This window comes from Mirounga angustirostris, unplaced genomic scaffold, assembly GCF_029215605.1.
Source record: "Mirounga angustirostris isolate CCGP_5_RB_7025 unplaced genomic scaffold, mMirAng1.0.hap1 SCAF_12, whole genome shotgun sequence".
Lineage (NCBI taxonomy): Eukaryota > Metazoa > Chordata > Mammalia > Carnivora > Phocidae > Mirounga > Mirounga angustirostris.
Window position 1 is genome coordinate 21,791,742 of NW_026991720.1, and position 17,354 is coordinate 21,809,095.

The following is a 17,354-nucleotide window of genomic DNA, read 5'->3' on the forward strand; positions in this document are numbered from 1 at the left end:
AAAGCCAGGCATTTCAGGCAGCCGGAGTAAGGTCACGGAGAGGGACTATTACAAAAGTTATGGAAGGCTGTTGCCTCTTTGTGGCTCTGTGAATTTGCAGCCCCAGGTTGCTGTTGCTCAGCGGGATGGCAGTTGGAAAGAAGAGTGGGCCGTGGAGCAGGGAAGAGACAGAGGGAGGACAAACTCGAAGCCTCTAGCACAGAGGTTGTATTAAGGAAGGAAGGCATGAAATAGTTTTCTGGGGAATGGATTGGGGAATGTAGGTTGTAGGACAGTACAGACGGCCCCTTGGAATTAGTGGTCATGAGTTGAAAGTATTACCTGCTGGCTCAGCGAATGTTTTTCTCCAGCTACAGGCTTCCAGTTGCAGCATGGAACGGTTAGAGATTGGATTTAGTCAGGGTTAGGGTTTTGCCAGGTTAGTAAATAGAGGGAAGAGCAAGGAAATTGAGTGATTGAAACATTAGCTATGGAGTCTGGTTAGGAGGCAAGTAAGAACAGGAGCTGATTGGGACAGTAAAAAGTTGATCGGATCGACGGATTGATGGAGTGAAAGGGCTGTTGGAGTCAGGTGTGGTGGCTGGAGAGTGAAATGCTTGGAAATGAAATTATGAAAGGGATACTGTTATTGATGGGGGTGACAGTGGAAGTGGGTGATTGCAAAAGGAAGGAGGACAGGATCCTGGGAGAAGTCAATTCTACCAAGTGGTTAGAGTTTCAGAAATATTGTCTGTGTGGATATTAAAGTCACCAATAATTATTACTGGGATAATATTGGAGATAGTGATGGTGAACAAGGTACTAATTTTTTTTTTTTTTAAATAAGGGAAGTAACTGGAAAGCTATATATGCACACAGGAGTGGTGGCAGGTGATGCAGTCTGAAGGCATAATTTAAAGCCAGAGATTTTTAGGGGAGAACAAGTGAAGTGAAAGAAGGCAGTGTAGAGATTTTGAACAGGCAGTGAGCTTCCCCACCTGTAGTTTTGGTGGATGAGGGTTTAAAGGAGAGAAAATAGCCACCTTTTGGGAGGGCTGCAGGGGGTGGGGGTGATTCTCAGGGAGGAGTCAGCTTAGAGACAGGATGGGGACTTTTGGAGAAGAGTTAGGATATAAGGGATTTTGCTGATTAAAGTGCCAGAGAACATGGTAGAGGTTTTGGGATTTGAGAAGGATGGAAGACAGAGTCAGATTAGGTGCTGTTCTCAGCTGCATGGCAATAAGTGTCCAGGTGATGAATAATGACCAGGATATTTTAGGTTTTTTGTAGTGACTGAGGTAAGGAACCAGGTTGTACAGAATATGGAAATGAGGGTGTGATTTTTGGGGGGAGGAGAGGAAGGTAGGGATTTTGCTGCAGCATGGGGGGCTTCTTCCTTTTTCCAGCCATCCTTTATCAGAGGGTAATCACTATCTTGAGATTGATAACCTCCTATCAGTGTTTATATGTATTGCATATGTTTGTATCCATAATCTAGACTTAGTATTTTGTGTGTTTAAAAACATAAGTAGGGACGCTTGGGTGGTTGTCAGTTAAGCATCTGCCTTTGGCTCACGTTGTGATCCCAGGGTCCTGGGATTGAGCCTGTGTTAGACTTCCGGCTTAGTGGGGAGTCTGCTTCTCCCTCTCCCTCTGTCCCCACACCTCACTTGTGCTCTCTTTCTCTCTCTTTCAAATAAATAAATAAAATCTTTAAAAAATATATAAATGATCAGAGGTGGCTGGGTGGCTCAATCAGTTAAGCAGCCAGCTCTTGATTTCAACTCAGGTCATTGTCTCAGGGTCCTGGGATCGAGCCCTGCGTCAGGCTCCATGCTGAATGCAGAGTCAGCTTGAGGATTCTCTCTCCCTCTCCCCCTGCTACCCCCGCCGCTCTCTCTCCCTCTCTATCTCTCTCTCTCTCTCTGATAAATGAATAAATCTTAGAAAAATATATAAGTGATCATATTATTATTGCAGGGTTTTTTTTTGAGATTTTTAATTTATTTATTTGACAGAGAAACAGCGAGAGAGGGAACACAAGCAGGGGGAGTGGGAGAGGGAGAAACAGGCTCCCTGCTGAGCAAGGAGCCTGATGCGAGGCTCGATCCCAGGACCCTGAGATCATAACCCGAGCCGAAGGCAGACGCTTAATGACTGAACCACCAAGGCACACCTATTTTTGCAGTTTTCAAAATTCATGTTTCAAGATCAACCCTCTTGCTGCACATACTTCCACTTTATTCAGTTTCACTGCTGCATGTGATCCCAGTGTGTTAACATAAAGTATTTCTACTCATTTATCCGTTCTTCCATTGGTAGATATGTGTGGCTTCCACTTCCTTGCTATTACAAGTGATATTATACGTAATGTTTATGTACATGTCTTGTGCACAGAGTGAATTTTTCTGGGATAGATACCTACAGCTGGAATTTCTAGATAATATTTGATCTTATCAAATTGATCTTTGAATTGATCTTGCCCTAATTTACACAGACATTGCTTTAAAGCCTTACTTGTTCTGATAATAAGAAATTATGTTTGCCATTCAGAAAAATGTGAACTGGCATTTCTTTGTGGTTTTAATTTGCATTTTCATGATCATTGCTGAAATTGAAACTCTTCCTATGTTTAGTGGTCATTTTACTTTCCTCCTCTGTGAATTGTCTGTTCATATTCTTTGCTTATTTATATTCCTCTTACTGACTTATAGGAACATTTTTTTGTTTTAGTATTTAAAAAAACAGCTTTATTGAGTATAACTTACATATTAATAAAGTTCACCAATTTTAAGTGTACAGTTCAGTGAGTTTTGCCGAGTGTGTGGAGTCACGGAACCATCCCCACAGTCATGGTCCAGAAACCTTTCATGACCTCAGAATGTGCCCCTGTATCCCTTAGTTGTCTGACTCCTCGCTCAGCCTCTAGCACGTAGAAGTCAGTGATCTACTTTCTGACAACACAGTTTTGCATTTTCTAGAATTTCACTTAATATTTAATCATATAGTATGTATCCTTTTATGACTTTTATGTCTTGTTTCTTTCTCTGAGCTTAGGGCTTTTGACACTGATCCAAGTCTTTGTGTGTATCAGCAGTTTTTCACTTTTATTGCTGAGTAGTATTCCATTGTATGGAGGTGGTCTAGTTTACTTATCCATTCACAAGTTAATGGTTATTTGAGTTATTTCCAGCTTATGGATATTATGAACAAAGCTGCTAAATATATTCAATAGAAGTCTTTGTGTGCACCTACTTTCATTTTCTTTGCTTAATATCTGGAAGCGGCATTGTTGGATTTGTGTTTCCTTCATGATGAATGTATTAAGCAAATATATGCTTATCTGCCATCTGTGTATCTTCTTTGGTGAAGTGTCAGTTCAGATCTTTTACTTTGTTTAAAAAAGTCATGTCATTTGTCCTCTTATTGAGTTGTAATTTGTCTTTATATTTTCTGGATACAAGGCCTTTATCAGATAGGTGTTTTGTACATATTTCCTCCCAGTGTGTTGCTTGCATTTTCATTCACTTACATTGTTGTCTTCTCCATTTACCAAAAAAAAAAAAAAAAAAAAGTATAATTTTCTTAGAGTAAAATCCACCCTTTTTAGGGTATAATTTTGTGACTTTTGGCAAATACATACAGTAGTTATTATCACCATTGCAATCAAGATTTAGAATGTTTCCATCACTCCAAAAAGTTCCCTCCTGCCTCTACATACGATCTATTCTAACCGTCCTCAGCCCCAGGCCACCACTGGTCTCTTCTTTCTGCATAGTTTTGCCTGTCTGGGAGGTCGTAAAAATGGTATCAGACCACATGAAGCCTTTTGAGTCACTTAGCATAATGCATTTGACATTTGTCCATGTTATTGTTTGCATCAGGAGTTTGCTTCTTTTTATTTCATTGTAGTATTCTATTATATGGATGGAACTCAGTTTATCTGTTTGCCCAAAGAATGAAATCTTGCATTTGCAACAATGTGAATGGAACTGGAGGGTATTATGCTAAGAGATAATTGTCAATCAGAGAAAGACAATTATATGATCTCACTGATATGTGGAATTTGAGAAACAAGGCAGAGGATCATAGGGGAAGAGAGGAAAAAATGAAACAAGACGAAACCAGAGAGGGAGACAAACCATAAGAGATTCTTAATCTCAGGAAACTGAGCGTTGCTGGAGTGGAGGGGGGTGGGAAGGATGGGGTGGCTGGGTGATGGACACTGGGGAGGGTATGTGCTATGGTGAGAGCTGTGAATTGTGTAAGACTGATGAATTACAGACCTGTACCCCTAAAACAAATAATACATTATATGTTAATAAAAAATTTTTTAAATAACTATAAAGAGATACTACTATATACCTATTAGAATGGCTAAAATTAAAAAGAAACAAATTTAAAAATGCAAAAAAAGACAATACCAAGTGCTAGCCAGAATGCAGTCACTAGAACTTTCAAACAGTGATGGTGGAAATGGAAGAGAGGTTGGCAGCTTCTTACAAAGTTAAACATATGATCCAGCAATCCCACTCCTAGGAACTGACCCAAGAGAAATAAAAACTTATGTTTAAAAATTTGTACATGAATGTTTATAGCAGCTTTATTCATAACCACCAAAACCTAGTAACAAACTAAATATCCTTCAAAGGATATCTTCTTTATCCATTCATCATCTGTCGATGGACATCTAGGCTCTTTCCATAGTTTGCCTATTGTGGACGTTGCTGCTATAAACAATGGGGTGCACGTGCCCCTTCGAATCACTACATTTGTATCTTTGGGGTAAATACTCAGTAGTGCAATTGCTGGGTTGTAGGGTAGCTCTATTTTCAACTTCTTTTTTCCAGAGTGGCTGCACCAGCTTGCATTCCCACCAACAGTGTAGGAGGGTTCCCCTTTCTCCACATCCTCGCCAACATCTGTCATTTCCTGACTTATTAATTTTAGCCATTCTGACTGGTGTAAGGTGATATCTCATTGAGGTTTTGATTTGTATTTCCCTGATGCCGAGTGATGTGGAGCACTTTTTCATGTGTCTGTTGGCCATTTGGATGTCTTCTTTGCAGAAATGCCTGTTCATGTCTTCTGCCCATTTCTTGATTGGATTCTTTGTTCTTTGGGTGTTGAGTTTGATAAGTTCTTTATAGATTTTGGATACTAGCCCTTTATCTGCTATGTCATTTGCAAATATCTTCTCCCATTCTGTCAGTTGTCTTTTGGTTTTGTTGACTATTTCCTTTGCTGTGCAAAAGCTTTTTATCTTAGGGTGCCTGGGTGGCTCAGTCATTAAGCATCTGCCTTTGGCTCAGTCGAGCCCCGCATCTGGCTCCCTGCTCAGCGGGAAGCCTGCTTCTCCCTCTCCCACTCCCCCTGCTTGTGTTCCCTCTCTCGTTGTTTCTCTCTCTGTCAAATAAATAAAATATTAAAAAAAAAGAAGATTTTTATCTTCATAAAGTCCCAGTAGTTCATTTTTGCCCTTGCTTCCCTTGACTTTGGCGATGTGTCTAGGAAGAAGTTGCTGTGACTGAGGTTGAAGAGGTTGCTTCTTGTGTTCTCCTCAAGGATTTTGATGGATTCCTGTCTCACATTTAGGTTTTTCATCCATTTTGAATCTGTTTTTGAGTGTAGTATAAGGAAATGGTCCAGTTTCATTCTTCTGCACGTGGTTGTCCAATTGTCCCAACAGCATTTGTTGAAGAGACTGTCTTTTTTCAGTTGGACACTCTTTCCTGCTTTGTCAACCATAGAGTTGAGGGTCCATTTCTGGGCTCTCTATTCTGTTCCATTGATCTATGTGTCTGTTTTTGTGTCAGTACCATACCATCTTGATGATTACAGCTTTGTAATAGAGCTTGAAGTCCAGAATTGTGATGCCACCAACTTTGCTTTTCTTTTTCAACCTTCCTCTGGCTATTCAGGGTCTTTTCTGTTCCATACAAATTTTAGGACTATTTGTTCCATTTCTGTGAAAAAAGTTGATGGTATTTTAATAGGGATTGCATTAAATGTGTAGATTGCTCTAGGTATTTTCACAATATTTGTTCTTCCAATCCATGAGCATGAAACATTTTTCCATTTCTTTGTGTCTTCCTCAGTTTCTTTCATGAGTGTTCTGTAGTTTTCTGAGTACTGATTCTTTGCCTCTTTGGTTAGATTTATTCCTAGGTTTTGGGTGCAGTTGTAAATGGGATTGACTCCTTAATTTCTCTTTCTCTGTCTTGTTGGTGTATAGAAATGCAACTGATTTGTGTGCATTGATTTTATATCCTGCCACTTTACTGAATTCCTGTATGAGTTCTAGTAGTTTTGGGGTGGAGTCTTTTGGGTTTTCCACATAAAGTATCGTATCATCTGCAAAGAGCGAGAGTTTGACTTCTTCTTTGCCGATTCGGATGCCTTTTATTTATTTTTGTTGTCCGATTGTTAAGGCTAGGACTTCTAGTACTATGTTGAATAGGAGTGGTGATATTGGACATCTCTGCCATGTTCCTGACCTTAGGGGAAAGTTTTTCCCTATTGAGAATGATATTCGCTGTGGGTTTTTCATAGATGGCTTTTACGATATTGAGGTATGCACCCTCTATCCCTACGCTGTGAAGCGTTTTCATCAGGAAAGGATGCTGTACTTTGTCAAATGCTTTTTCTGCATCTATTGAGAGGGTCATATGGTTCTTGTTCTTTCTTTTATTAATGTATTGTATCACATTGATTGATTTGTGGATGTTGAACCAACCTTGCAGCCCAGGAATAAATCCCACTTGGTCATGGTGAATAATCCTTTCAATGTACTGTTGGATCCTGTTGGCTAGTATTTTGGTGAGAATTTTTGCATCCATGTTCATCAGGGATATTGGTCTGTAATTCTCCTTTTTGATGAGGTCTTTGTCTGGTTTTGGGATCAAGGTGATGCTGGCCTCATAAAGTGAGTTTGGATGTTTTCCTTCCAGTTCTATTTTTTGGAACAGTTTCAGAAGAATAGGTATTAATTCTTCTTTAAATGTTTGGAAGAATTCCCCTGGGAAGCCATCTGGCCCTGGGCTCTTGTTTGTTGGGAGATTTTTGATGAGTGCTTCAGTTTCCTTGCTGGTTATGGGTCTGATCAGGTTTTCAATTTCTCCCTGTTTCAATTTTGGTAGTTTACATGTCTCTAGGAATGCATCCATTTCTTCCACATTGCCTAATTTGTTGGCATATAGTTGCTCATAATATGTTCTTATAATTGTATTTCTTTGGTGTTGGTTGTGATCTCTCCTCTTCCATTCATGATTTTATTTATTTGGGTCCTTTCTCGTTTCTTTTTCATAAGTCTGGCCAGGGGTTTATCAATCTTACTAATTCTTTCAAAGAACCAGCTCCTAGTTCTGTTGATCTGTTCTACTGTTCTTTTGGTTTCTATTTCATTGATTTCTGCTCTGATCTTTATTATTTCTCTTCTCCTGCTGGGTTTAGGCTTTATTTGCTGTTCTTTCTCCAGCTCCTTTAGGTGTAGAGTTAGGTTGTGTATTTGAGACCTTTCTTGTTTCTTGAGAAAGGCTTGTATTGCTATATACTTTCCTCTTAGGACTGCCTTTGCTGTATCCCACAGATTTTGAACAGTTGTGTTTTCATTTTCATTTGTTTCCATGAATTTTTAAAAAAATTCTTCTTTAAATTCCCGGTTGACCCATTCATTCTTTAGTAGGATGCTCTTTAGCCTCCATGTATTTGAGTTCTTTCCGACTTTCCTCTTGTGATTGAGTTCGAGTTTCAAAGCACTGTGGTCTGAAAATATGCAGGGAATGATCCAAATCTTTTGGTACCAGTTGAGACCTGATTTGTAACCCAGAATGTGATCTATTCTGGAGAATGTTCCATGTGCACTAGAGAAGAATGTGTATTCTGTTGCTTTGGGATGGAATGTTCTGAATATACCTGTGAAGCCCATCTGGTCCAGTTTGTTATTTAAATCCCTTATTTCCTTGTTGATCTTTTGCTTAGATGATCTGTCCATTTCAATGAGGGGGGTGTTAAAGTCCCCTACTATTATTGTATTATTGTTGATGTGTTTCTTTGATTTTGTTATTAATTGGCTTATATAATTGGCTGCTCCCATGTTAGGGGCATAAATATTTACAATTGTTAGATCTTCTTGTTGGATAGACTCTTTAAGTATGATATAGTGCCCTTCCTCATCTCTTATTATAGTCTTTGGTTTAAAATCTAATTTGTCTGGTATAAGGATTGCCACCCCAGCTTTCTTTTGATGTCCATTAGCATGGTAAATGGTTCTCTACCCCCTCACTTTAAATCCATAGGTTTCTTTGGAGGAGTCTCTTGCAGACAGCATATAGATGGCTCTTGTTTTTTTTGTCCAATCTGGTACCTTGTGTGTTTTGATTGGGGCATTGAGCCCATTTACATTCAGGGTAACTATTGAAAGATATGAATTTAGTGCCATTGTATTGCCTGTAAGGTGATTGTTACTATAAATTGTCTCTGTTCCTTTCTGGTCTATGTTACTTTTAGGCTCTTTCTTTGCTTAGAGGACCCCTTTCAGTATTTCTTGTAGGACTTGTTTGGTGATCACAAATTCTTTTAGTTTTTGTTTGTCCTGGAGGCTTTTTATCTCTCCTTCTATTTTCAATGACAGCCTATCTGGATATAGTATTCTTGCCTGCATATTCTTCTCGTTTAGTGCCCTGAATATATCATGCCAGTCTGCCAGGTCTCTGTGGCTAGGTCTGCTGCTAATCTAATGTTTCTACCATTGTCGGTTACAGACCTCCTGTCCCGAGCTGTTTTCAAGATTTTCTCTTTGTCTCTGAGATTTGTAAGTTTTACTATTAGATGTCAGGGTGTTGACCTATTTTTATTGATTTTGAGGAGGGTTCTCTGTGCCTTCTGGATTTTGATGCCTCTTTCCTTCCCCAGATTAGGGAAGTTCTCTGCTATGTTTTGCTCCAGTATACCTTCTGCCCCTCTCTCTCTTTCTTCTTCTGGAATCCCAGTTATTCTAATATTGTTTCACCTTATGGTATCACTTATCTCTTGAATTCTCCCCTTGTGATCTAGTAGTTGTTTATCTTTTTCTCCACTTCTTTATTCTCCATCATTTGGTCTTCTGTATCACTTATTCTTTCGTCTGCCTCATTTATTCTAGCAGTTAGAGCCTCCATTTTTGATTGCACCTGATTAATAGCCTTTTTGATTTGGACTCGGTTAGATTTTATTTCTCTAGAAAGGGATTCTCTAGTATCGTCTATGCTTTTTTCAAGCCCAGCTAGTATCTTTATAATCGTCATTCTGAACTCTAGTTCTGACATCTTACTAATGTCCATGTTGATTAGGGTCCGTGGCACTCAGTACTGTCTCTTGTTCTTTTTTTTGAGGTGAATTTCTCCATTTTGTCATTTTGTCCAGAGAAGAACAGATGAATGAGAGAACAAAATGCTAAAAGGGTAACAGCGACCCTAGAAAAATATACACTAAACAAGTCAGAAGAGACCCAAAACCAGGGGGAAAGAGAAAGGAAAAAAAAAAAATATGATCAGGCTGGTAAGTAGAACAGAGCCACACACTAGATTTTGGGTGTATTTTGGTCTGTTAGAAGAAACTGTGTCCCAAAATTTTAAAGAAAGAAAGGCTTATATATATACAAAAAATAAGGTTAAATACAATGAAGGGATAGAATATGACTGTAAAGATGAAAATTAAAAAAGATTTTTAAAAAAGGAATTGATAAGATATTGGTTGAAAAAGGAAAGAAGAAAAAAAAAAAAGAAATAGAAAAAGAAAAAAATAAGGAAAATTTAAAAAATTTACTTTGAAAGACTAAAGAATCATGGTAAAAAAGCCGTGGATTCTATGTGCAGTATTCCCCTAGCTCTGGAGTTCTGCCGTTCTCATTGATTGGTAAACTCGGTCTTGGCTGGCTGTTCTCGCTGATCTTCTGGGGGAGGGGCCTGTCGCAGTGGTTCTCAGATGTCTTTGCCGGAGGCGGAATTGCCCCGCCCTTGGCCGGTCTGGGCTAAGTAATCTGCCCGGGTTTGCTCTTGGGAGCTTTTGTTCCCTGCAAGCTTTCTGCACAGCTTTGGAGGATGAGAGTGAAAATGGCGGCCTCCCAATCTCTGCCCCGGAGGAGCCGAGAACTCGGGGCCCCTCTCCTCGGTGCGCCCCCAGAGAAAAGCAGTCAGTCACTCCTGTCTCCCCGGTCTCCGGCCACACTCTGTGCTCACCTGGCCTGTGACTGAGCATTTCTATCTCTGGCACACGACCCCGTGTGGAGTCTCCAAACCCAGCAGATCCCTGCAGTGTGCTCCCACGCCGCTCCTCCCGGGGGAGGAAGGGGAGTCTCCCCGGATCTGCCGCTTGTTGGGTCCCTGCTGGAGGAGCAGTGGCCCGACTGTGCTGCGGATCATGGTTTATGGCAACCCCGAGCTGAGAGCCTGCGCCTCGGCTCCGTCTCTGCAGCCGGCTTCCCCACTCCGATACCTGGGAGCTCTGCCGCACTCGGGCACCCCCGGTCTTTCTGTGACCCCCCGAGTCCTGAGACCAGACTGTCCCAGTGAGGGTTCCACCCCCTGCTTAGCCACTGGAGCGATGTCCCTCAGCGGAGCCAACTTCTACAAGTTCCCATTTTTGCTCCACCGCTCTATCACTTGCCGGTATTGGCTGACAGAGGCCTCCTCCCCTGCCGTCTGTCTTCCTGAATATCGCCTCAGATTCACTTCTCCCCACATCCTACCTTCCAGAAAGTGGTCGCTTTTCTGTTCCTAGAATTGCTGCTATTCTTTTCTTCGATCTGTTGAGTTTCCTGGGACCAGATGAAATTTAGGTCTCCTACTCCTCTGCCATCTTGCTCACTCCTCTCTTTGTAGTTTCAATTTGCATTTCCCTAATGACTAATAATCTGAAACATCTTTTTGTGTGTTTTTGTTGCTTTATATATATATATTCCATGCTGAAGGATCTATTCATATCTTTTGCCCCTTTTTAATAATTTGGTTGTATATTTTCTTATTTTTGATTTTTGAGAATTCTTTGTGTATTCTGGATACAAGTCCTTTATCAGATATGTTTCTTAAATATTTTATTCCAGTCTGTAGCTTGTTTTTTTCATTTTTTAGTCTTTAAAGGAACAGAAGTTTTAAATTTTGATGAAGTCCAGTTTATCAATTTTTTTTCTGTTGTGGATTATGCTTCTGATCTGTATTATAGAAATCTTTGCCTAGCCCAGCATCACAAAGATTTTCTCCTATGCCTTTTTTCTAGGCATTTTGATCCATTTTGAATTAATTTTTGTATTTGGTGTAAGGTAAGGGTTGTATTCCTTTTCCTCATTTCACCACCTCTTCCTTTTCCTTATACTTTATTTTCTTGACAAATGGTATGGGAATAGTTGCATATTAATATGGAAGGAGGAGGAAGAGATAATGATTGAGTTACATTGGCACATTGGAATATTCTGTTTTGTTTCATTGATCTGTATCTTTATTCTTATTCCAGTACCACACCGTCTCAATGACTATACCTTTATAGTAAGTTTTAAATCAGGCAGTGCATGTGTTCCTTTGTTTTCCTTTTTCAAAAGGTTTGGGTCTTCTAGGTTCTTTGCCTTTCTGTATGAATTTTTAGAATCAGCTTCCATTTCTATTTTTTAAAGTCTGCTGGAACTTTGATGGGGATTACATTGAATCTGAAGATCAATTTGAGGAGAATTGACATTTAAACATTGTGTTTTTTGCTCCACAAACATGGTATTTATCTCCCCTTTTTCAGGTCTCTTTAATTTCTGTCAGCAGTATTATAGCTTTCAGCATACAAGTCTTATACATATTTTGTGAATTTATCCCTAAAGTAGTTAAGATTTTAAAAATACTATTGTATTTGTATTGTTTGTAAGTAGTTTTAGAAATTAAATTGGTTTTTGCATAACAAATGATTTTGTTAAATTCATTTATTCTAGGAGTATTTTGGAAGATTCCTTAGAATTTACTTTTTCCTTTTCAATCCGTAGGCCTTTGATTTATTTATCTTACCTTACTGGCTTCTTGCACTATTGTACAATATAAATAGAAGTGATGGTAGGGATCATCCTTGTTTTGTTCTTGATCTTAGGGTGAAGGTATTTAATCTTTCACCAGTAAGTATGGTGTTAGCACTTAAGTTTTTCACAGATGGCCTTCATCAGGTTGAGGAAGTTCCATTCTATTCCTAGTTTGCTGAGACAGTGTGTGTGTGTGTGTGTGTGTGTGTGTGTGTGTGTGAGAATTAGTATTGAATTTTGTCAAATGATTTTTTTATATCCATTGGATTATCATGGCTTTTCTTTTTCAGTATGTTAATATGGTGAGATGCATTTATTCATTATTCTGGAAAATAGAAAGTCTTTCATTTTTGTTAAAGTTTGTTAAGGATTTTTGGGTCTGTGGTCATGAAATCTGTACTTTTTTCTTACAATATTTTTGTCTGGATTTTGTATTTGGATAATGCTGGCCTTGTAAGATGAATTGGGAAGTGTTTCTTCCTTTCTTCCTCTTCTGCTTTCTGGAAGTGTTTTTGTAGAATCATTATTAATTTTTCCTGAAGCGTTCAATGGAGTTCAATATTGAAGCCATCTTTTTTTTTTTTCTTTTAGAGGGAGGGGAGGGACGAAGGAAGAGGGAGAAAGAGAATCTTTTTTTTTTTTTTAATTTATTTGACAGAGAGCGAGCAAGAGAGGGAACACAAGCAGGGGGAGTGGGAGAGGGAGAAGCAGGCTTCCTGCTGAGCAGGGAGCCAGATGCGGGGCTTGATCCCAGGACCCTGGGTTCATGACCTGAGCCAAAGGCAGATGCTTAACAACTGAGCCACCCAGGCACCCCGAGAAAGAATCTTAAGCAGGCTCCATGCCCAGTACCTGCGGAGCCAACTAGGGGCTCGATATCACAACCCTGAAATCATGACCTGAGCCAAAATCCAGAGTCAGACTCTTAACCTACTGAGCCACTCACATGCCCCCAAACCGTCTTCTTTAAGGGAAGGTTTTTGAAAATTAACTCCATTAAAAAGAAATAGATATGGTACTATTCAGATTATTTATCTTCTTCAATGAGGTCTGGTAGTTCGTGTCTTTCAAGGCATTTATCCATTTCATGGAAGTCGTTGAACTTTGTTTCCCTAAAACTGTTCATGATATTCTCTTATTTTTTTAGTGTTTGTAGGATCTGTAGTAATGTCTTTTCTTTCATTCTGATACTGGTAAATTGTTTTCTTCTATTCCTGGGAACTTTATCTAGAGCTTTATAAACTTTATTGATCCCTTCACACAACCAGCTTTTTGTTTCATTGACTTTTCTCTATTGTGTTTTTCTTTCAAACTAATTGTGCCAAAAACCAGAATGCTGAAAAGTCATGCCATAAGAAGGGATAAAAAGAAAGATCAATCAAGAAGGACAAACATAAATCATATAATAAGATGGTAAATATAGACCCAGACATATTACTATCTATATTAAATGTAAATGAAGAACACAAAGAACATTTATAAAAATCAACTATATACTGAGCCATAATTCAAGATGCAACAAATTTTTAAAGGAATGAAATTGTACAGATTGTGTTCTCTAATTAAAAAGGATTGGTGTTGGAAATGAATAATAAGAGAGTCTCTAGGTAATTCACAAAATGTTTTGATATTAAAAACATATTTCTCTTTGTTTCTAGCCATGATGCAGTTAAGGGGTTAGGTTTATCCTGCTACTGCAAATACCTAGAAAATCAAAATATATTAAGTAGTTTTCAGACATTAGATTAACAGGCATCCCAGGATTATGATCCGAAGAAAAAGAAAAAAAGTGAGCCCTAGGATTGCATTAGCTCATTGCCTAGAGGCAGGTTACAGGTATCAGGTCAAGGAGGGCACACTGAAAAGGAGCCTAGTTATCTCTCTGAGTTGAGAAAACAGATGGAGTACGAGGAAGCCAACCAAGAAAGCTCAAATTTGTAGGGCAGAGTACTAGAGAGGACATAAGTCAGGAGAGAGGGAGAGAAGCAAGAAAGGAAGGAAGTAGTTCCAGCAATTTGCTGCGGGGCTCCCCTTGAATCTTTGGGTAAGAATTGATCTGTGCATATATAGAAGGAAAATACTCAAGGCTAAAGAATCACCAGAACACAGGACTGAGAATAGTTCCTATTTCCATCCAGTGAGAGCAGAAAAACCTTGTCATCTGGCATAGTTCTCAGGCATCATCACCTTAGTAATGGGAATATATTAGACATGTGCTAAAGCTTAAAAAGGCTCAAAAGCAAACCTCAAAAGTAAAAATTTGATTCCAGGTAATTTAATCTCATGAACAGTAAAGTACAATACCATGTAAAAGAATACAACAAAATCTAGCACCAAACAATATAAACTTCACAATATACAGCATCCATTAAAAAATTATGAGGTAAGCAAAGAAGCAGGAAAATATTATCCATAACCAGGAGAAAAATGGATCAATAGACCCAAACCAGAAATGATAAGATGATGGAAGGAGCAGATAATGACATAAAACAGCTATTATATATAGAGCCTTTATGCCTAAGAATATATAGAAAGACATAATAAGAATGAGGAGCAAAATAGAAGGCATCCAGAGAGACCCAAATGTGCCTTCTAGAAGTTAAGGAAAAATATTTATATGAGCTAGCATATACTAAATGAAAAATATACCTCATGGGGTTAATAGCAGAGTAGAGACTGTAGGGAAAAAAAATCAGTAACCTTGAGGACAGATAGAAATTATCCAAAGTGAAGCCAAGAGAGAAAAAGGACTGAATAAAAATGAACAGAGCACTAATGGGATAATAGTTTGGAAGTTCTTCTAGTGGTTACCCTAGAAATTACAACATGATTATTTGACTTTCAGAATTTAGTATTCATCTTTATCTTGTACCTGTTCGTGGAAGATTTGAGAACCTTAGGACACTCTTATTATGTATATGAATATATAAACATATATATATGTATATATATATATATATATATACACACACACGCACATTTACTCACGTATGTCACAACGCATCATTTCTTGTGTGTTTTTTGGTTGTTCATTGTGATTTATCCACATCCTCACCACTTTTTAAAGAAAGTATTTTTTTAGAGAAGTTTTACGTTCACGGCAAATTAAAAGGAAGATACAGAGATTTTCTGGATATTCCCTGACGCCCCAACTTATCAACATCCCTTACCGGTGTTGTAAATTGGTTACAGTACATAAACCTACAGTGACACGCCATAATCACACAGAGTCCATAGTTTATGTTAATATTCACTCTTGGTGTTATACATTACGTGGATTTGGACAAATGTATAATGACATGCATCCATCATTAAATATTATACAGAGTATTTTCACTGACCTAAAAAATCTTCTGTGCTCCAGCTATTCATTCCCCATCCTAACCCCCAAAACCTGGCAACCACGGATGCTTTTACTGTCTCCATAGCTTTGCCCTTTCTAGAATGTCATGTAGCTGGAATTATATAGCATGTATCTTTTACAGATTGATTTCTTTCACTTGGTAATATACATTTAATTTCCTCCATGTCTTTTCACGGCTTGATAGCTCATTTTCTTTTTAGTGCTGAGTAATATTCTGTTGTCTGGATGTGCCACAGTTTATCCATTCACCTACTAAAGGACATCTTGGTTGCTTCCAAATTTTGGCAATTATGAATAAAGCTGCTATAGAGTGCCGGGCTGGCTCGGTCAGTAGAGTGTGTGACTCTTGATCTTGGGGTTGTAAGTTCAAGCCTTATGTTGGGTGTAGAGATTACTTTAAAGAATTAAAAATGAAATAAAAATTTTTAAAAATGCTATAAACATCTGTATGCAGGTTTTTAGGTGGATGTAAGTTTTCAACTTCTTTTGGTAAAACCAAGGAACATGATTGCTGGATTGTACGGTAAGAATATGTTTAGTTTTGTAAGAAATCACCAAACCTTCTTTCAAATTGGCTATACCACTTTTATTCCCACCAACAATGAATAAGAGTTCCTGATGCTCCACATCCTTATCAGCATTTGGTGTTGTCAGTGTTCTGGATTTTGACCATTCTAATAGGAATGTAGTGATATCTCATTGTTTTTATTTGCCTTTCCCAAATGACATATGATGTGGAGCATCTATAATATAAAAAGAATTCTTACATTTGAATACTTACACTTTCATATACTTATTTGTCATTTATCTGTTTAAGTGAAGTGTCTTAAGGTCTTTGGCTCATTTTTAATCAAATTGTTTTTCTTATTTTTTACTTTTAAGAGGTTTTTATATATTTTGGGTGATAGTCCTGTATCAGATGTGTTCTACAAATATTTTCTCCCAGTCTGTGGCTTGTCTTCTCATCTTCTTGACATTGTCTTTTGCAGAGCTGAAGTTTTTATTTTTTATTTTTTAAGATTTTATTTATTTATTTGACACAGAGAGACACAGCCAGAGAGGGAACACAAGCAGGGGGAGTGGGAGAGGGAGAAGCAGGCTTCCCGTGGAGCAGGGAGCCCAATGTAGGGCTCGATCCCAGGACCCTGGGACCATGACCTGAGCCGAAGGCAGACGCTTAACGACTGAGCCACCCAGGAGCCCCTGAAGTTTTTACTTTTAATAAAGGCTAGTTTCTCTCTCTCTCCTCTAAAGAAAGGGGGGTGGTGCCTGGGTGGCTCAGTCGGTTGGGCATCCAACTCTTAATTTTGGCTCAGGTTATGATCTCAGGGTCATGAGACTGAGCCCTGCATCGGGCTCCATGCTGTGCATGGAGCCTGCTTAAGATTCTCTCTCTCCCTCTGCTCTTCTCCCTGCCCCCCCCCCCCAAGAAAAGGCTGGTTTATTCATTATTTCTTTTATGATCATACCTTTGGGGTTGCATCTAAAATGTTATCATCATATCCAAGGTCATCTAGGTTTTTTCCTAGAAGTTTTACAGTTTTGCATTTTGTATTTAGGTCTGTGATCCATTTTGGGCTAATTCTTGTTAAGACTGTAAGGTCTGTGTCTAGATTCATATTTTTTGCATGTGGGTGTCCAGTTCTTCTAGTACCATTTGGTGAACAGACTGTCTTTGCTCCATTGTACTGCCTTTGTTCCTTTGTCAAAGATCAATTGACTGTATTTATATGGGTGTATTTCTCAGTGTCTATTCTGTCCCATTCATCTATTTGTCTATTCTGTAGCTAATACCATACTGCCTTGTTACTGTTTACCACTTTTCCTTCACTCTCCATTTCTTGCTATATTTCTGAGTTATTATCTAGAATAATTTTCCCTGAGCCTGGAGAATATACCTTTTAGAATCTTGTCCTTCCTAGACTTTGGATACTTTATCCTATGCCTGGAAGGTCCAGGGCCTATACTTCTCTGGCTGGGTGG

At 38.8% G+C, this 17,354-nt stretch overlaps 1 protein-coding gene across 3 annotated transcripts in view; it reads left to right on the forward strand.

The window, feature by feature from the left end:
- COPG2 (COPI coat complex subunit gamma 2) overlaps positions 1-17,354 on the forward strand; it is a 120,111-nt gene that overhangs the window by 6,525 nt on the left and 96,232 nt on the right. Inside the window, exon 2 of one of the 3 annotated variants that reach the window (XM_064574938.1) lies at positions 9,382-9,516. The exons of the other annotated variants lie outside the window; for them this stretch is intronic. Coding sequence (XP_064431008.1) covers positions 9,505-9,516 — 12 coding nt within the window. The 5' untranslated portion in view covers positions 9,382-9,504. The remainder of the gene's footprint in view (positions 1-9,381; positions 9,517-17,354) is intronic. 3 annotated transcript variants of the gene reach the window in all.